Here is a 21,541-nt window from a genome sequence, read left to right as displayed (position 1 = left end):
AAACCATACAGTACATAGAATAAGACGATGATATAACTACAGCCTGCATTTATTATATGAATCAAGAAACCCTTCTTGTGGTGTTAACAAAGAAAATCAAAGACATACGTATCCATGAATAAAATATAAAAATAGGAAGATATAGAATTCCTATTGTCGACAAATATTTTGCATACACTTTTATCTACTATTTCTAGTATTTAGATTTTCTATCATCAATGCGAAGATGAATCATTTTTAGAATATAAATTTCATTTTGATTTTACCATCTCGTGTTATTTACAAAGCCAAGAATTAATCTATGAAAATAATTAACAATATATAAACTAATTGTATAAATGCATACTCTTCCATTATCTTTTGCCCTTTTAACTTACGTTGGTTTTTGGCGGCCAGTTAATTGGTCACCGAATTCTTTTAAATATTTATTATATAACATTTATACGATTTTCATGGTATCCATGCTTTATGCATTCACATTTTGTGGATTCATGGATGCTTTGATTGATCATAATTTGGATAATTTACTTGAAAAATTTTCATTATTTATATCCGTAATCGGTGTGTGTATCAAAGTGACGAACGTTTTAATTAATCGAAAGAATATTATTTCTGTTACTAATATGCTTTTAAATGAGGAATGCATTCCTCGCGATTCGGAGGAGTTGGCAATTAAACAGAAATTTGATCAAAATGCCAGGTGAGTATTAATGATAAAGTAGATATTGTACGTTGTAATCAGACGCCAGTAGTAAGGTTCTTGTATGGTCAGACATCTATTACGTTTAAATTTAATATCCACCTATTTTAGAAAAGTTACAAAAATTATTAATTATTATTAATTAAATACAAGATATTTCGTAATACATGTCACCTATTTCAGAGGTCACAAACCGAGGGTAATTATTGAAACACAAAATTGACTATTATAATTTTAAAACAAAATCGACCAGAACACATTTTTATATTAACTTATTTTTATTATTCTTGTATCCTCTGTCCATATTTGAAGTAGGGTCCCACGTATTACGAAACACTCCATATATGTATATAAAAAATAAATGTAAATTATGTTACTTTAGAATAATTACAATTTATTGCGAAATTTTGAACGAGGCAACCGTGTTCTTTGAACCAGTAGCACAATTTGGTAAATTCATAGAAACTCGTACTTTACCACTTGCCAATTGGACGCCATACGATCTTACTTCGAATACTATGCTTTGGATAACTTTATTTCATCAAACCTTTTGTCTGATGGTGTGTGCTAATTCAAGTGTTGCTCATGAGACTATAATATCTGGGCTGATGATACAGATTTGTGCACAATTGGAAATACTTTGTCATCGGGCTAGAATATTACCAACGTTGCTCAGAAAAGAACAGAAACATTGTTCCTCCGAAAAGGATTTAAAGAGAATCGAAAATCGAGTTCTCGGTGAATTGGTCGCATATCATCTTTACGTTTATAAGTAAAAATAATATACTATGGTTCATTCTTTAAAATTTATGATTTTGTTAGATTATTAACGTTCTCATTTGTTCATTGAACTTTATTTATTAATATATATATCTCTATAATTTGTATAATTAATTTTACATATTTGATTTTAGGTTCACCCAAAAAGTCAACGACGTATTCACCTTGATGATATTCATGCAATTTTCTTTAAGTTCTACCGTACTGTCCATGAGCGTTTATAAATTATCGACTAAGGATTTGAAAATCGAGTTATCGGTGAATTGGTCGAATATCATCTTTACGTTTATAAGTAAAAATAATATACTATGGTTTCATTCTTTAAAATTATGATTTTGTTAGATTTATTAACGTTCTCATTTGTTCATTGAAACTTTATTTATTAATATATATATATATATATATCACATTAATTTGTATTAATTAATTTTAAATATTTGATTTTAGGTTCACCCAAAAAGTCAACGACGTATTCACCTTGATGATATTCATGCAATTTTCTTTAAGTTCTACCGTACTGTGCATGAGCGTTTATAAATTATCGACTAAGGATTTGATAAGTTTTGATTTTCTTTGGACATTTTGTTATCTCGCTTGTATGCTCGTCCAATTATTTCTTTATTGTTGGTACGGTAACGAAGTTACATTAAGGGTAAATATTAAAAAAAAAAAAAATAATCTCTCACCTTTTTTTTTATTCTTTTATCTTACGACTTTTGCGCTTTTTAATCCTCGTTTTTAAGAGTAAAAAAATTGGAGATGCATTTTACGGAATGAATTGGATATCATTAAAAACAAGAGTAATTAAAAGTTTAACTATAATAATGGCAAGAACAACTAAAAGCATTGAAATGAATAGTTTACACATAGTTAAACTTTCAGCTAAATCATTTATGACTGTAAGTATGTATATATAAGGAAAAAAATGATTATTCCTTTTTTAATAATTGAATATTATTAATTTAATGATTTCATTTCAGATAATCAAAGTCTCATATTCTGCTTATAATGTTTTACAGACCTCATCGTAATATAAAATTATTACATTTACAAATACAAATATTATTTGACAGTGTAGTTACATATTCAATATCTTAAATCATTGTCAGAAGTGTTGTTTGATATTTCATAAAATTCATCGGAATAAATAAATAAATAATAATAATAATAATAATAATAGAGAAAAAATATAAAAAACAATAGAAACGTTATGTCAAAGCAGAACTTGATAGATTTAACTCATAACTCGTCTATACGTATCACTGACTATAGTTATTATACTTACGCTTAGTAGATAGAATCATTTTCAATTATTAATGAAGTAATAATGTGAAAGATAAAGAGAAAAACTTATCGAGAAAAATATCTAGAAAGTTTTTAATTACAGGCGGAAGAATGAGAGAACTTCACGATGTAAAGTTAATTCACGATAAATTATTTAACATTAATTAGTCTTCGGATATCGGAGAAAAAAGAGAAATCATTTCTAGAATATAATAGAAATAACTTTTTAAAGTATTGTACAGAGAGAACGTAAAGTTATAAAAATTTACTGACTGTATAGACGGGGTGATATAATTATCGACAATACGTCGTAATAAAAATGAAAGATGTTTTAATGAACAGGTGGAGGAAAAAAAAATGTATGAATAATTAGTGAACAACGTTATACTTGATGAAAGGAGAATAGTTTGATAAAAAAAGAAAAAGAAAATCTCTCGCCTACGATCCCGTACATTCTTACTTACCCTAAGAAAAAAATACAAATCCTCATTGTAATAGAAAGAACGTAATACAAATCTCTTAGAAAATGCACGGCTGGCCTGTGTCATTTGCTTTGCTCACATACGTCGGATATTGGCGGCCAAAAGATTGGTCAAAAAATTCAATCAAATCTTACTTATACAATCTTTACACTCTATTTATGATATTTGTAATATGTTCTTTCGCATTTTGTAATATCGTAGATGCTTACGTCGATCAAAATGTTAACACATTCATAGAAAAGTTTACCCTTACAATATCGGTCGTAGCAGTGTGCATTAAAATTATTAATCTTACATTAAAAAGGGAAAGTATTATTTCGTTGTTCGATATGCTTCTCAAAGATTTTTGTTTACCAAGGAATTTGGAGGAAAGAAATGTACAGGGAAAATTTGACGAGGACGCAAGGTGAATTATTTTTTTTAAGTAGTAGTTACTTGAATATGGTCAGACCAATTTTAAGTAGAATTCGTCAATGACATTAGCAGACAAATTGACCGACAACAAATTATTTCTCTATTCATGTTTTATTAATCAAAGATTAAATAACACGTGTGTGTTCGTTATACGTGCATATCAATTATTAGGAATACTTACGATTTTTCATTTTTATTTAACAAAGCAAATTATTATTTTCAATAATAATAAAACGTAGCTTTATATATTTATTTGTTTCTTTTTTTATAGTAAATTTTCTTTTTTAAAATACATCAATTTATCAATTAATCTCGTGTAAACGAAATTACGTGTAAATTTTTAAATATATCGTATAAGTAATTTATAATTAATTTAGAGAATTATTCGTATATAGATTAATACAATTTGTTTATATAATTAATTTTCATTAGGAAGATCACAATTTATGTTGAATTTTTAAACGAAGCAACAGTGATATTTGCTATCATAGATGGCATAAAGGGACATGTACTTCCATTTGGAAATTGGACTCCTTACGATCACTCATCGGAAATAATGTTTTGGTTGTCCTTGATATATCAATCAATTGCACTTTTGGTAGTAGCAAATTCGAGTGTTGGACACGAAACAATAATCTCTGGATTGATGATACAAATTTGTGCACAATTTGAGATATTTAGTCATCGAATTAAAACATTGCCAACGTTATTGGAAATAGCAAAAAAAAATTGCAAATACATCGTTCAATGGGAAAAAGAGAAGAATAGGATAATTCGTGAATTAATTGATTATCATCTTTACATTTACAGGTTAACAATTTTGTTTATATCATATAAAATATAAAACAACAACGAGACAAAACATATTAGAATTGAATATATATATTTGAAATCAAAATTTATGTTGATTTTTTTAGCTTTGCTACTAAAGTTAACAGCGTATTTACGACGATGATCATGTTGCAATTTTCTATAAGCTCGATTGTACTCTGTTTGACCGTTTACAGGATGTCCAAGGCAGAAATCGCAAGTATGGAATTTATTTGGGGAGTTTCTTACCTTGGTTCCATGTTCATGCAAATTTTTCTTTATTGCTGGTTCGGCAACGAAGTTATATTAAAGGTCAATTAACAGATTCAATTTATTTTTTTTTCTTTTTCATTTTTTTGTATGTTCTTTGCATAATGATTAATATAATATTATATTACCTATTAATTCTATTTAATAGAGTATGCAAATCGGAGATATGTTTTATGAAATGGATTGGACGTCATTGGAAAATGACATAGTTAAAATTATTCCTATAATAATGTTACGATCTACAAAACCCATAGAAATGAGAAGCGGTTATATTATAGTATTGTCTGCTCAATCATTTACAAGCGTAAGTTAATTGTTTGTGTTAAATATATATTCTTTAATTATTAATATCATTTTTTTTATTTTTGCATATGTGTTTTAAACTAATTACAGATACTGAATACATCGTACTCGGCATTTAACGTTTTGCAAAATTCTTCATAACGATCGAAATGATTGAATTCGTGCAAACAATTATAGTCAAAATAGAAATGTAGATATTTTTGTGTATTCGATAGTATATATATATAGGAAACGAGGTATATTAAGTGTTTTCAATTTTCAAAATAATAATAATCAACTTACTTCGAGTATTACTTTTTCGGATAATCATTCCCAATCTTTTCAATCATTCTGTGTATCTCATTTTGCGTTTTATTTTTATATTTAAAGAAATACTTCAATTCTCGTTTTTCAATACGATTTTATGAATATTTCGAATGACTGTTACGACCATACAAATTCATTTCAGTAAAAACAATTTCCTCTGTCATAGTTTCGCTATTTCAACGACGCATAAGAATAATAAATAACAATAAATCACAAAGAGAGATGATTGCAAAGTCATCGTAATTTTTTGTCCAGATGGATTATTTCGTCTATGTAATTTTGGAAGTTGACATTAGAATAATGATAGATTTCGTTTCGGGAAAAGTAGAATCATACATCGATCGTACGATTTATAAGCGGGGGGAGAGGGGAGAGGGCGTAGGGGGTTGGTAAAGAAAAGTATGAATAAAATAAAGTAAAATCATTTCAGTTCGTGAACAAATTTCTTAGCTTACGTATCCAACGATAAAAGAGAAAAACAAAATCTGATTAATGAACAAATAATATTCGTGTTGTATATAAGTTGAACATTTGATTCATAAGTTTCGTTTAATACGATGTTAAAGAAATTATAATTAGTAATAAAAAGGAAAAAAAAATTGACAAAAGTGTGTGTTGCGTGTCATATAATCGAAAAATGATCTTAAAATCAACTCTGACGATTCTGAGTATTTGCGGATGTTGGAAACCACCGTCCTGGTCATTCTTGTATTACAAAAATTGTTTATACAATTTTTACGCTATTTGCGTAATTTTTTTAGTATCGACATTATCGTTATCACAAATCATTGGTATCGCATTGAACATCTCAAGCGATCTTTCCGAAGACATTTACGTATCTTTGACCATTGCAATATCTTGTTTGAAAATGTTAACGTTTAAAATTAATTACAACGACGTCGTCGAATTGATAAACGCATTAAACGAAAAAGAACCGTACGTGCCATCGGACGAGGATGAAATTGTGATCCAATTGAAATTCGACAAATTAGCACGGTTTGTAATTAATATTATTACGTACGAATTTCTTTTTCTTTTTTTTTTGAAGGGGTGGGGGAAATTAACAATGTATTGTTTGAAATTAACAAGTATTTTGTTAAAACAATATAATCATTACCATTGTGGAAATATCCACAAAAACAACTTTTGTGACGTATGACGTGTGTATTTATATAAATTATATTATAATTTTATTTATTTTTTGTTTTAGGTATAATAAAAATGGTTATACGTCCTTGATAGGATTTTCAGTTAGTAGTTTCGTATTTATGTCATTAATCAATGATCTCAGAAATGGACAATTAACTTTTCAAGAAGTTTGGTTACCATTCGATAGTACGACACCCGTTATATATTATTTAATATACACTCAACAAATCTTAGGTATGACATTAGCCGGATTTTTAAACGTCGCATTGGATTCATTGATATGCGGAATTTTTATACATATTTGTTGTCAAATCAAGATTTTGGAAAATCGTTTGACGAAAATTACCGACGAACGGAAGACACTTTTAATATTATGCATTCGTCATCACGAATGCATATACAAGTTAGTACATTATTACAAACATTTTATTTCTATAATAAAAAAAATTGAATTTAATTATTATATAATTTATATTCACGTTGAAATTAACGAATTATTCATTTTAATTTTCAAAACAAAATATATTCAATAAGTTAGAATAATTTTATCGAAATCTACAGATTCGCTGATAACGTAAATCAAATCTTTGGTTTGATCATTTTCTTTCAATTCTTTGGCAGCACATTAACAGTATGTTTTACGTTGTATCAATTAACTAAAATATCACCGGCTTCTGTTGAATATGCTAAAATGTCACTTTACATGTATTGCATGTTGATACAAATATATCTTTACTGTTGGTACGGAAATTTAATCACTTTAAGGGTAAGCGGCGAACAAAATTATTATTAACAAAAAATGTTAATTATAATTATAATAATAATAATATATATAAATCACATATAAAATAATATTGAATATATATTATTAGAGTAAAGAAATAATCGATAAGATTTTTGGCATTGATTGGACGATACTAAACAATAGCATGAAGACATCTTTATTAATTATGATGAATCGTACGATCAAACCAATATCAATGGTGGTTATCAAAGTTTTCTCATTAAATCTCGATTCGTTTATCAGTGTTAGTATTTTAACATCATTAAATGATATAATAATCATGATTACACAATTTGATACTTAATTTACATTTATTTTTCAGATAATTAAAACGGCCTATTCAGCTTACAATCTTTTGCAACAAACACAGGGATGATGATAATTCTCAATAAATAATTGTTAATTACGAATAATAATATATAATTCACGATATTTAATATACACATATACGTTAAAAGTTAGATAAAAATAATATGAACAAAAATGAGAACGTACGATTTACCTGCAATATATCGTTCGTATGAATTTCCAAAATAAAAAATTCCAAGACGTTTTATTTTCTACTAGAGAAAAAAGAAAAATTGTATCATTCACAAATAGCTACCTTAGCAAAGTATTTCTTTCGTGCATATGTTGTTGATATCGAATACTGCATAGGAATAATAAATAATCGATATTGATAGGAACAGTGCAAAAGTCGTCGTTTCATTCAGCAAGCTTATTTACATAATAAAATATTATTTTAGGAGTCGGTATCTTTTCACAGTTGATATTAGGATAATGACATAGTTAGATTTTCTAAAGTATGGAATTACATTGAACCGTATCATTTATGGGGAGGGGGTATGGGAAGAAGAGACAAAATATCGATGAGATAGAAAAGTATTCTGTTAGTATTTCTTTCAGTATAGTATATGGGAATTCAAAAGGTTATACTTTCTTAAAAAAGAAAAAAAAATATAATTCTTAATTGTTATCAATAAATTTTGATCGTGAAATGATCGTAAGATTTATGTAAAGTCAAAGTGAAACATTTAAATGAAAGATGATAGAAAAGTTATACTATAAAAAATAAATGAAATTTGCTTAAAAATGACGGTAGTCAAATCAACGTTTATTATTCTTGGAATTTGTGGATGCTGGAGACCGATGTCTTGGTCACTGTCGTTTTATAAACGTCATATTTATAATTTGTATACGATTTTTATAGCTTTTTTAGTAACGACTTTGTCATTAACTCAAATCGTTGGTATCATTTTAAACGCTAACGAAAACGACGACATTTCCGACGACGTTTACGTGTTCCTGGCACATTTTGTATCATGTTTTAAAATGTTAACACTCGTGATCAATCGTAATAATATTGTTAACTTAATTGTTACATTGGAAAATGAACCGCATCGAATTATGGACGACGTTGAGACCAATCTTCAAATGAAATTCGACAAATTGTCGCGGTTTGTATTATCTATTATAATTCATTATCATTATTTATGTTATAAGTATTAATTTATAATTTTCTATATATATATATTTATATTTATTTTATTTAAATATTAGCAATTCTCTTGCCCATATATATTACTTTTTAATTATTATTATTAAATATTATTAATATTGGATATCGCAAAAATGAGAAATCGTTTTTCTTTTTCAGGTTTAACACTCACAGTTATGCATTTTTGATTTCATTATCGGTGAGCAACTTTTTATTTTCCTCATTGGTTTCAGACTTTAAAGAAAGACAATTAACTTTTCGAGTATGGTTGCCATTTGATGCTTACATGACACCACTTGTATATTATTTAACGTACGTTCATCAAATGCTATCGTTAACATTAGGAGCAATCATTCACGTTGCATTAGATACCTTGATCTGCAATCTTTTAATAACCATTTGCTGTCAGATTAAATTATTGGAAAATCGTTTGACCAAAATAACGAACGAACGAAAATATATTTTAAAACTTTGCATTCGTCATCATGAATCTATATACAAGTAAATTTAATATAATAATTAAATTGTTGTTTTGTACTATTTTCCACACGTAAACTGAAAAAAAAGATTAAATGATTTGTGAATTCTTTTATTTTCAAAGGTATGCTGCATCAGTAAATAAAACGTTTAAATTTGCGATTTTCATGCAATTTTTGGCAAGTACATTGACAGTCTGTTTTACATTGTTCCAATTGACCAAAGTGTCAACGTTTTCATTGGAATTTGTCAAAATAACAGTTTTTATATCCGGAATCTTCATACAAGTTTATCTCTACTGTTCCTATGGGCATTTAGTCACTCTAAAGGTCTGCTGATTAAAAAATAAATAATCGTTTAAATCATTATCTCTCAATCATTTTAATCGTAATAAACATTAATATCATTATGCAGTGATAAATAACTTTAAAAATGAATAGAAAAATAATCATAATTGTTAAAATTTATTGAAGTAATGTTCGTGTTTAATACATAAAGTAATATTATGTGTCTTGGCAGAGCCAAGAAATCGTACATCAAATTTTCGATACAAATTTGGTTGGGCTAAACGACGACATGAAGAAATGTCTTTTGATTATGATGAATCGTACTACGAGACCAATTGTTTTTATTGTTATGAATCTTTTTCCCCTGAATCTTGATTCGTTTGTAAACGTCAGTATTCTCCTGATCAATTACAAAATATTATAATCATTCGAAAGTCTTATGATGATCATATAATTTTGTTTCTTAGATACTTAAGACTGCATACACGGCGTACAATTTTTTGGCACAAACGCAAGAAGAATAAGAATAAAACAAAACAAGGAAATAAAATATGATTGTAATTAGTATTATTATAGTTAAAAAGACACGTATAATAAAAATATTTTAAAATATAAGATAATTTTAATCGAAACGTTGAAAACGGTTTTTTTTTCGTAATGCACATGAACGAGATTGAAATAAAATTCAATCGTCTTGAGAATTGCTAGACAATTTACTTTTACTTACTATGAACTGAGTAATAAATAATTGAAATATAATTAAGTATTATCGAAGAGATAATAGAAAATAAATAGAAATTTTCATTGCTGAAAAGTGTAATTTGTCACAAATAAGTACCTTTGGAAAAGAATGACTGATGAATAATGTAAAAAATTCATTAGTCGCATTTTCTTTCTCTTCCCGTTACATCGGTGTTTCTACTCGATAGAACGTAGGAATAATTAATAATCAATAATAATGGATAGAACATCGAAGAGTCGTCGTAGTTTTCTACGAGAAAAGAAAATGATTGACATAATAAAATACCATTTTAAAATAATCCCATCTATTCATACTTGATATTATAATAATAACATACTTCGGTTACATAGTATAGAATTACGTAGTGTGTGTCACTAAAAAAGGGGGAGACTACAAAATATCAATAAAGTAGATAACTACTTCTTTATGTATTTTCTTTCAGTGTATGTAATAAATCAGAACGTTATAGTTCGTTTAAAAAAAAAGAAAAAAAGAACAACCGTGTCGTGTTATCGGTAAATAGTTGAAAATGTAAAATGATCGAAGGATTCACAATTAAAAATAATCAAATATTGATAAATTTTATTTTGTCATATAACAAAATTTAGATAAATTAATCAAGTTAAAAAATGACTATCATACCATCTACGATGACTGTTTTAATTATTTGTGGATGCTGGAGACCGCCTTCCTGGTCAATTTCATTTTTCAAGCGTTTCGCATATAATTTGTATACTATATTTGTAGCTTTTTTAATATCATCCCTTTCATTGTCACAAGCAATCGGTGTTATTTTAAACGAGGACGATTCTAATGATTCTTCCGACGTCATTTATGTATTTCTCGCTGAAGCCATATCTTGTTTTAAAATGTTATGTCTTTTGATTAATCGCAATAATATTGTTAACTTAATTAGTTCTTTAACAGAAGAACCATACAAACCATCGAATGAAGTGGAAACCAGAATTCAAACTGAGTTTGACGAATTGTCTCGGTTTGTATTATTTATTATGTTTCTTTATTCGTATTTGCATGTTGTATAAGTATTAATTTATAATAAAATACATATCTTTATATATAGAATTATTTTTATTATAAATTAATAAATATTTTTTTATATTTATATTTAATTTTATTTATTTTTTAGTCATTCTTTCTAAAAGGTTTTTAAATCAGTGCAAAGATTAATGCATTCGTGGGTGTATTGAAAATTTCTGAGCTTCGACAAAAAACAAACTAAAACTGTATATGTAATACTTTTTATATAAAGATAGATACGTCTAATTATATCTACGAGATTTGATTGAAAATTTTTTTGTTACACATAAAAACAACTTAGACGAGAATGACTATTAATTAATAAATAAATTAAATATATTTTATATATTACTTTTTAATTATTTTTAATAAATATTATTATTATTAGATATCATAAAAATGTGGAATCGTTTTTCTTTTTCAGGTTTAACACTCACAGTTATGCATTTTTGATTTCATTATCGGTGAGCAACTTTTTATTTTCCTCATTGGTTTCAGACTTTAAAGAAAGACAATTAACTTTTCGAGTATGGTTGCCATTTGATGTTTACATGACACCACTTGTATATTATTTAACGTACGTTCATCAATTGTTATCGTTAACATTAGGAGCAGGCATTCACGTTGCTCTAGATTCCTTGATCTGCAATCTTTTAATAAACATTTGCTGTCAGATTAAATTATTGGAAAATCGTTTGACCAAAATAACGAACGAACGAAAAAATATTTTAAAACTTTGCATTCGTCATCATGAATCTATATACAAGTAAATTTAATATAATAATAACATTGTTGTTTTGTACTACTTTCCACACGTAAACTGAAAAAAAAGATTAAATGATTTGTGAATTCTTTTATTTTCAAAGGTATGCTGCATCAGTAAATAAAACGTTTAAATTTGTGATTTTCATGCAATTTTTGGCAAGTACATTGACAGTCTGTTTTACAATGTTCCAATTGACCAAAGTGTCAATATTTTCATTGGAATTTATCAAATTAACAGTTTTTATATGCGGAATATTATTACAAGTTTATCTCTACTGTTCCTATGGGCATTTAGTCACTGTTAAGGTCTGCTGATTAAAAAATGAATAATCGTTTAAATCATTATCAATCATTTTTATCGTAATGAACATTAATATCATTGTGCAGTTATAAATAACTTTAAAAATGAGTAGAAAAAACTTGTATTAATCAGAAATTTAATGTGGTTTCTTATCGTATACCATTTTATTTTTCTAAACAAATATAATCCTAATTGTAATTATTTATTCAAATAATGGTCGTGTTTAAAAAATAAAATAATCTTGTCTGTTTTGGCAGAGCCAAGAAATCGTACATCAAATTTTCGATACAAATTTGGTTGGGCTAAACGACGACATGAAGAAATGTCTTTTGATTATGATGAATCGTACTACGAGGCCAATTGTTTTTATTGTTATGAATCTTTTCCCCCTGAATCTTGATTCGTTCGTAAAAGTCAGTATTCTCGTGATCAATTAAAAAATGTTATAATTATTCGAAAATCTTATGGTGATCATATAATTTTGTTTCTTAGATACTTAAGACTGCATACACGGCGTACAATTTTTTGGCACAAACGCAAGAAGAATAAGAATAAAACAAAACAAGGAAATAAAATATGATGGTAATTAGTATTATTATAGTTAAAAAGACACGTATAATAAAAATATTTTAAAATATAAGATAATTTTAATCGAAACGTTGAAAACGGTTTTTTTTTCGTAATGCACATGAACGAGATTGAAATAAAATTCAATCGTCTTGGGAATTGCTAGACAATTTACTTTTACTTACTATGAACTGAGTAATAAATAATTGAAATATAATTAAGTATTATCGAAGAGATAATAGAAAATAAATAGAAATTTTCATTGCTGAAAAGTGTAATTTGTCACAAACAAGTACCTTTGGAAAAGAATGACTGATGAATATTATAAAAATTTCATTAGTCGCATTTTCTTTCTCTTCCCGTTACATCGGTGTTTCTACTCGATAGAACGTAGGAATAATTAATAATCAATAATAATGGATAGAACATCGAAGAGTCGTCGTAGTTTTCTACGAGAAAAGAAAAATGATTGACATAATAAAATACCATTTTAAAATAATCCCATCTATTCATACTTGATATTATAATAATAACATACTTCGATTACATAGTATAGAATTACGTAGTGTGTGTCACTAAAAAAGGGGGAGACTACAAAATATCAATAAAGTAGAAAACTACTTCTTTATGTATTTTCTTTCAGTGTATGTAATAAATCAGAACGTTATAGTTCGTTTAAAAAAAAAGAGAAAAAGAACAACCGTGTCGTGTTATCGGTAAATAGTTGAAAATGTAAAATGATCGAAGGATTCACAATTAAAAATAATCAAATATTGATATAAATTTTATTTTGTCATATAACAAAATTTAGATAAAATTAATCAAGTTAAAAAATGACTATCATACCATCTACGATGACTGTTTTAATTATTTGTGGATGCTGGAGACCGCCTTCCTGGTCAATTTCATTTTTCAAGCGTTTCGCATATAATTTGTATACTATATTTGTAGCTTTTTTAATATCATCCCTTTCATTGTCACAAGCAATTGGTGTTATCTTAAACGAGGACGATTCTAATGATTCTTCCGACGTCATTTATGTATTTATCGCCGAAGCCTTATCTTGTTTTAAAATGTTTAATTTTATGATTAATCGCAATAATATTGTTAACTTAATTAGTTCTTTAACAGAAGAACCATACAAACCATCGAATGAAGTGGAAACCAGAATTCAAACTGAGTTTGACGAATTGTCTCGGTTTGTATTATTTATTATGTTTCTTTATTCATATTTGCATGTTGTATAAGTATTAATTTATAATAAAATACATATCTTTATATATAGAATTATTTTTATTATAAATTATAAATATATTTATATTTATATTAATTTTATTTATTTTTAGTCATTCTTTCTAAAAGGTTTTTAAATCAGTGCAAAGATTAATACATTCGTGGGTGTATTAAAAATTTCTGAGCTTCGACAAAAAACAAACTAAAACTGTATAGTAATACTTTTTATATAAGATAGATACGTCTAATTATATCTACGAGATTTGATTGAAAATTTTTTTGTTACACATAAAAAACTTGAAGAGAATGACTATTAATTAATAAATAAATTAAATATATTTATATACTTTTTAATTATTTTTAATAAATATTATTATTATGATATCATAAAAATGTGGAATCGTTTTTCTTTTTCAGGTTTAACACTCACAGTTATGCATTTTTGATTTCATTATCGGTGAGCAACTTTTTATTTTCCTCATTGGTTTCAGACTTTAAAGAAAGACAATTAACTTTTCGAGTATGGTTGCCATTTGATGCTTACATGACACCACTTGTATATTATTTAACGTACGTTCATCAAATGCTATCGTTAACATTAGGAGCAGGCATTCACGTTGCTCTAGATTCTTTGATCTGCAATCTTTTAATAAACATTTGCTGTCAGATTAAATTATTGGAAAATCGTTTGACCAAAATAACGAACGAACGAAAAAATATTTTAAAACTTTGCATTCGTCATCATGAATCTATATACAAGTAAATTTAATATAATAATTAAATTGTTGTTTTGTACTACTTTCCACACGTAAACTGAAAAAAAAGATTAAATGATTTGTGAATTCTTTTATTTTCAAAGGTATGCTGCATCAGTAAATAAAACGTTTAAATTTGTGATTTTCATGCAATTTTTGGCAAGTACATTGACAGTCTGTTTTACAATGTTCCAATTGACCAAAGTGTCAATATTTTCATTGGAATTTATCAAATTAACAGTTTTTATATGCGGAATATTATTACAAGTTTATCTCTACTGTTCCAATGGGCATTTAGTCACTGTTAAGGTCTGCTGATTAAAAAATAAATAATCGTTTAAATCATTATCAATCATTTTTATCGTAATGAACGTTAATATCATTGTGCAGTGATAAATAACTTTAAAAATGAATAGAAAAAACTTGTATTAGTCGGAAATTTAATGTGGTTTCTTATCGTATACCATTTTATTTTTCTAAACAAATATAATCCTAATTGTAATTATTTATTCAAATAATGGTCGTGTTTAAAAAATAAAATAATCTTGTCTGTTTTGGCAGAGCCAAGAAATCGTACATCAAATTTTCGATACAAATTTGGTTGGGCTAAACGACGACATGAAGAAATGTCTTTTGATTATGATGAATCGTACTACGAGGCCAATTGTTTTTATTGTTATGAATCTTTTCCCCCTGAATCTTGATTCGTTCGTAAAAGTCAGTATTCTCGTGATCAATTAAAAAATGTTATAATTATTCGAAAATCTTATGGTGATCATATAATTTTGTTTCTTAGATACTTAAGACTGCATACACGGCGTACAATTTTTTGGCACAAACGCAAGAAGAATAAGAATAAAACAAAACAAGGGAATAAAATATAATGGTAATTAGTATTATTATAGTTAGAAAGACACTTTTAATAAAAATATTTTAAAATATAAGATGATTTTAATCGAAACGTTGAAAACGTTTTTTTTTTCGTAATGCACATGAACGAGATTGAAATAAAATTCAATCGTCTTGGAAATTGCTAGACAATTTACTTTTACTTACTAAGAACTTAGTAATAAATAATTGAAATAAAATTAAGTATTATCGAAGAGATAATAGAAAATAAATAGAAATTTTCATTGCTGAAAAGTGTAATTTGTCACAAATAAGTACCTTTGGAAAAGAATGACTGATGGATATTATAAAAATTTCATTTGTCGCATTTTCTTTCTCTTCCCGTTACATCGGTGTTTCTACTCGGTAGAACGTAGGAATAATTAATAATCAATAATATTGGATAGAACATCGAAGAGTCGTCGTAGTTTTCTACGAGAAAAGAAAATGATTGACATAATAAAATACCATTTTAAAATAATCCCATCTTTTCATACTTGATATTATAATGATAACATACTTCGATTACATAGTATAGAATTACCTAGTGTGTGTCACTAAAAAAGGGGGAGACTACAAAATATCAATAAAATAGATAACTACTTCTTTATGTATTTTCTTTCAGTGTATGTAATAAATCAGAACGTTATAGTTCGTTTAAAAAAAAAAGAAAAAAAGAACAACCGTGTCGTGTTATCGGTAAATAGTTGAAAAAGTTAAAATGATCAAAGTGTTCGCAATTAAAAATAATCAAATATTGAAATAAATTTTATATACTTTGACATAGAAAAAAATTTAGATAAAATTAATCAAATTTCAAAATGACTATCCTAGCATTTACGTTGACTGTTTTGAGTATTTGTGGATGCTTGATACCATCGTCCTGGTCGATTTCATTTTCCAAACGTCTCGCATATAATTTGTATACGATATTTGTAGCTTTTTTAATATCATCCCTTTCGTTGTCACAAGCAATCGCAGTTATCCTAAACGAGGACGATTCTAATGATTCTTCTGACGACATTTACATATTTCTCGCTGAAGCCATATCTTGTTTTAAAATGTTAAGTCTTTTGATTAATCGTAATAACATTGTTAATTTAATTAGTTCTTTAACGCAAGAACCATACAAACCATCTAACGATGTGGAAACCAGGATACAAATGAAATTCGACAATTGGTCAAGGTCTGTAATAACACAATCATTTCTTAGATTATTTATCTATTCAATGTTTTAATATATAATTCAATTTAGATAAATTATTTAATTTTATGGGATTGAGAGGAAGGAAAAGTATACTTAGATGTCGTTGTTTATGGTGTTTGAAACTTTTCGTTATGATCCTCGTATTATTTTTACCTTTATTTTGTTCGATCATGAAATATATTTTAATATTTCTCGATTTTATTTTGTAGATTGAACACACAGTGTTATTCGTTTTTAATCGCGTTATCCGTCTCCTGTTTCTTGTCAAACTCTCTACTGACTAATTTGAAAAGAAAACAATTAACTTTTCAAGCATGGTTGCCGTTCGATAATAACACGAATAATTTTATATTTTATTTAACTTACGTACATCAAATGATAGCACTTATCTTAGGAGCCATGCTTCACGTTGCTTTGGATTGTTTAATCTTTGGTTTTCTTATACACGTTTGTTGTCAAATTCAAATTTTGGAAAATCGTCTGACGAAGATCAGTAACGATAATAAATCTTTTTTAAGATTATGCATTCGTCATTACGACTGTATACGCAAGTTAGTTTATTATTATGATTTTATAATAATTTTTGTTTAATCGCAAATCCAATAGTGTTGGTTGAAAAGTTCTGAGCCTAGGACAAAATCAACAAATTTTCTTCGTCGATTGATTTTATTTAAAAACAAAATTACAGATTTGCCGATAACGTTAATAATATGTTCGAGTTGATGATATTTATACAATTTTTCGTTACCACATCGACAGTATGTTTTACATTGTATCAATTAACGAAAGTATCACCACTGTCTTTCGAATCAGCAAAAATAATACTTTACATGAATTGCATATTAACACAAATATATCTCTATTGTTGGTACGGAAATCATGTTGCCACAAAGGTTTGATAAAACATTATAAATTGTTCATCAAATACTTACACAATAAATATATCCTAACTATATATAAATATTATATTATATGTAACATTTCACACCAAAATGAAATAATAATAATAATAATAATAATAATAATAATAATAATAATAATAATAATAATTTGTTTTTCAGAGCGAAGAAATTCCGATGAAAATATTCGAAATAAATTGGACGACGTTAAACGACGATATAAAAAAATGTTTATTGTTTATGATGAAACGTACGATGAAACCAATCATCTTAGTTGTAATGAAAATTCTTCCCGTCAATCTCGATTCTTTTGTCAATGTTAGTATATATATATATATATATATATATATATATATTTTTTTTTCATATAATATCCCATAAAATATTGTAAAATCGATTCTCCCCCATACTTTTGACCATTCTCATTGATTTGTTAGATACTTAAAACTTCGTACTCGGCATATAATATCTTGCAACAGACGGATGAAAATTAAAAAGGAGAAGAAACAAAATAATAAGGAATGAAATCATATTAAACGAAATATCGAGAAAAGAAAATAATAAGAGAGGGGAAAAAGAAATAAAACGGATATCACTGTTATCATCCTGGTGTATGCGTTGCACGTGCATATGCATATCAGTGTTTGTATAAATAATTCATTCGCAATATTAATACTTAATGGTATTTCAAAATATAGGGAACAGCGAAAGAGAAAGAGAAAAAAAGAAAAAAAGAAAAAGAAATAAAATATTTTACGTGCAATGAAATAGTCAACCCATCCCGTATTTCCTTGTTTTTTTTTTCTTTCCCTAAAAGATAGGGAATATTATTTCTTTGTATATTTACAACAATTCCCCTATCATTTGACAAATCATCGATAATGAAAATCACTGTGTTTTGAGGAATACCTTTAGGATAAACGGTAGTTTCTACCTAAGCAACCATTAACTTAAAACGGAAAAAGAAAAAAAAGGGGGAGGAAGAAATAATGCATCGGATACGATATCTTTTCTTTAGTATTGCACACTATAGTTATAAGGGACAGTATAACTTATGTTAGTACGATCATGTGACAAAATTCTCGAAGATCTTGCGATGTGAATAACGGATTTTGATATTTCACAAAATAATTCCTAAATATATTTTCTTTTATCTTATATTCTTTTTCTTTTTCTTTTCTTTCTTTTCTTTTTTTTTCTTTTGAAATTAATTTGGAACTTAAATCGTTAAAATTAAAAAGGAAAAAAGAAAGAAAGAGAGAGAGAGAGAGAGAGAGAGAGAGGAAGAAATAAAAATAATTTTGTTTAGTTTTTATTTGAATAATAATGCGTATATTAACGTTGGCTTTTAAAATTTTAACATTATGCGGTATATGGAAACCAATAGGGTGGAAAACAACAAGTAAAAATATCATTTATGGTATTTACACTTTCCTCGTGATATTTTTTGTCTATACATTTCTATGTTCACAAATGATCGACATGATAACCGTCGACAATATGAACGATTTCACCGAAAGTTCTCACATGCTTTTGACGATGGTTATCGGTTTTTGTAAAGCAGTTAACGTATTGATGGCACGGGATCAAATTGTCAAATTGGTTGACATACTAACCGATGGTACATGCATATCTAACGATACGGAAGAATTAATGATTCAAAAGAAATATGATCGAACTATTCGGTGAGTTTAATATATTTGTTTCTTTTTTTTTTTCTTTTTCTTTTTTTGTTTAAATATTATATACGATATGATTTGTTTTTTTTCAGGATTAATACTCTTTATTATGCCATCATGATCGAAACGTCAGTATTATCGAGCATATTAAATTCCTTATTAACCGATTTGCAAGCAAGAACTTTGCCATTCAGATCTTGGATACCTTACGATTGTTGTTCATCGACAATCGTATTTTATTTGACTTATTTTTATCAAATGATATCTATGACAGCCTGTTCACTATTTCACGTCGCAATAGACGCACTATTTTGCGGATTTTTATTACAAATTTGTTGTCAAATAGATATATTGAAGTGTCGTTTGAAACATTTAAGTGGTGACGGTTTCGATGATCTTCGAAAATGCATTCGACATCATTATCAAATTTATCAGTAAGTTACTTTTTATTTCTTTTCTTTTCGTTATGTTTATTTATTTCTTTTTGAAAGATTTTTGTGCGTACGTTGAAACGTATATTTTTTAATATAACATTAATTTGAATGTTTCTATTTTGTTTTGTTTTTAGAATCGCAAATAAAGTGAATGAAACATTTGCTTTAACGATATTCGCTCAATTCTTCATCAGTTCAATAGTACTTTGTTTGAGTATGTTTGAACTGCTTAAAAATGATCTACTAAGTATAGAATTTTTCGCACTGGTAATATATTTGTCGACGTTGTTGGTACAAATCTATATTTTCTGTTGGTACGGTAATAAAGTTAAATTGAAGGTTCGTTAATCGAGTAAATGATGTTATGGTAAATATAAAAAAAAAGAAAATTTAAAACATATTTTTTCCTTCGTTTTCAGAGTAGTCACGTTGCTGTTGCATTTGCCGAATCGGATTGGACGTCCCTTAATAATCATTCAAAGAAACTTATTTTAATAGTTATGCAACGTGCTGCTAAACCTATTGAATTTGTTAGCGCATATTTTATTACCGTCAACCTCGATACATTTATGAACGTAAGTAGTATGGATCCCATTCGAGATTTATTTTTAATCATTCACTTTTCAATACTCTCTCGAATACATATTTTTAAATAATTGTTACAGTTAATAAAAACTTCGTATTCGACGTACAATGTTCTACAAAAAACGCAATAAACAATAGGAAATGATATTTGTTTAAACATTATAACTATTTACATACGTGTATGCAAGAATATACATACATATATATATATATAGGATAGGGGAAAAAGTTTCTTCGTATTTTCCTCGATAAACTATTTTGTTTTATACACGTGTAATTGTATATATTAAATAAGATTCACTTAAAAAAAAATCGAAAAAAAAAAAGAAGAAAAAGAAAAACGATAGAATTTTCAAATATTTATACAATCTTTCAAGAATCTTGAAATTTGGCCAATTCTATGTGATCATCTAGTAATAGTTTCTCTCTATCGTTATACAATGATTGTGAAGGCGTATATGTATGTAGTCAAATTGCAGTGGTCAGACGATAAATTTGAATCTCTCGCAAGAAAAATGTTCTTAAATTTCAATATTTCTATTTATTACAACAAAGTTCATCTTATTCGTTATTAATATCATTCATAAAAGAAATAATTTGATTTCATTTCAACGCTAAACCGTAAATTTATTTTTCTTTCATATACCTCAAGTGCAATAATTCGTTACTATTTACTTGTTTTTTTATTTAAATAACATATAAAACAATATTTATAATTACAATTCCATTAAAAGTCAAACCAATTGTAATTAAAAATTAAGAAAAAAATATTAACGCATATCTTCATTATAAAATATACTTACAAGTCATAAATTAAAATAATATATATATATATAATGACGATGAATTTGAATATTAATTGAAAATAAAAAAAAGTAATACATACTTGCCTAATAGTAATAAT

General features: G+C 26.9%; 5 protein-coding genes across 7 annotated transcripts; all 5 read left to right on the top strand.

The window, feature by feature from the left end:
* The first annotated feature begins 338 nt into the window (after positions 1-338).
* On the top strand, positions 339-5,274 carry LOC122514316 (odorant receptor Or1-like). Its single transcript, XM_043631046.1, has 11 exons — positions 339-700; positions 1,083-1,472; positions 1,928-2,132; positions 2,224-2,379; positions 2,461-2,507; positions 2,868-2,898; positions 3,288-3,652; positions 4,093-4,470; positions 4,578-4,782; positions 4,889-5,044; positions 5,134-5,274. Exons 1-11 carry the CDS (start codon positions 339-341, stop codon positions 5,182-5,184), a joined length of 2,346 nt encoding a protein of 781 aa, XP_043486981.1. The 3' UTR covers positions 5,185-5,274.
* A 712-nt stretch (positions 5,275-5,986) lies between these two features.
* LOC122514315 (odorant receptor 59a-like) lies at positions 5,987-10,094 on the top strand. Its single transcript, XM_043631045.1, has 11 exons — positions 5,987-6,029; positions 6,111-6,345; positions 6,560-6,901; positions 7,120-7,264; positions 7,371-7,526; positions 7,605-7,656; positions 8,493-8,739; positions 8,940-9,281; positions 9,367-9,586; positions 9,777-9,932; positions 10,012-10,094. The coding sequence occupies exons 1-11, from the start codon at positions 5,987-5,989 to the stop codon at positions 10,066-10,068; spliced, it is 1,995 nt and encodes a 664-aa protein (XP_043486980.1). The 3' UTR covers positions 10,069-10,094.
* Positions 10,095-10,619: 525 nt separating this feature from the next.
* Positions 10,620-12,965, top strand: LOC122514374. Of its 2 annotated transcripts, XM_043631165.1 has the most exons (4): positions 10,879-11,280; positions 11,749-11,788; positions 12,648-12,803; positions 12,883-12,965. In XM_043631165.1, exons 1-4 carry the CDS (start codon positions 10,916-10,918, stop codon positions 12,937-12,939), a joined length of 618 nt encoding a protein of 205 aa, XP_043487100.1. In that variant the 5' UTR covers positions 10,879-10,915; the 3' UTR covers positions 12,940-12,965. The 2 variants fall into 2 exon arrangements, with proteins under 2 accessions (XP_043487099.1, XP_043487100.1); XM_043631164.1 differs by lacking the exons at positions 12,648-12,803; positions 12,883-12,965 and having other exon boundaries at positions 10,620-11,280; positions 11,749-12,147.
* Positions 12,966-13,445: 480 nt separating this feature from the next.
* LOC122514375 lies at positions 13,446-15,811 on the top strand. 2 transcript variants are annotated; one of them, XM_043631166.1, is made up of 4 exons: positions 13,446-14,155; positions 14,608-14,647; positions 15,507-15,662; positions 15,742-15,811. In XM_043631166.1, exons 1-4 carry the CDS (start codon positions 13,791-13,793, stop codon positions 15,796-15,798), a joined length of 618 nt encoding a protein of 205 aa, XP_043487101.1. In that variant the 5' UTR covers positions 13,446-13,790; the 3' UTR covers positions 15,799-15,811. The 2 variants fall into 2 exon arrangements, with proteins under 2 accessions (XP_043487101.1, XP_043487103.1); XM_043631168.1 differs by lacking the exon at positions 15,742-15,811 and having other exon boundaries at positions 14,608-14,760; positions 15,507-15,639.
* A 93-nt stretch (positions 15,812-15,904) lies between these two features.
* On the top strand, positions 15,905-20,782 carry LOC122514314 (odorant receptor 46a-like). Its single transcript, XM_043631044.1, has 9 exons — positions 15,905-17,019; positions 17,729-17,933; positions 18,102-18,257; positions 18,377-18,429; positions 19,265-19,624; positions 19,711-20,052; positions 20,187-20,391; positions 20,472-20,627; positions 20,718-20,782. The coding sequence occupies exons 1-9, from the start codon at positions 16,655-16,657 to the stop codon at positions 20,766-20,768; spliced, it is 1,893 nt and encodes a 630-aa protein (XP_043486979.1). The 5' UTR covers positions 15,905-16,654; the 3' UTR covers positions 20,769-20,782.
* Positions 20,783-21,541: the final 759 nt, after the last annotated feature.

Source organism: Polistes fuscatus, unplaced genomic scaffold (genome assembly GCF_010416935.1).
Source record: "Polistes fuscatus isolate 324 unplaced genomic scaffold, CU_Pfus_HIC Scaffold14, whole genome shotgun sequence".
Classification (NCBI taxonomy): Eukaryota; Metazoa; Arthropoda; class Insecta; order Hymenoptera; family Vespidae; genus Polistes; species Polistes fuscatus.
Note: the sequence above shows the minus strand (reverse complement) of the source record. Positions and strands in the feature narration are given on the sequence as shown.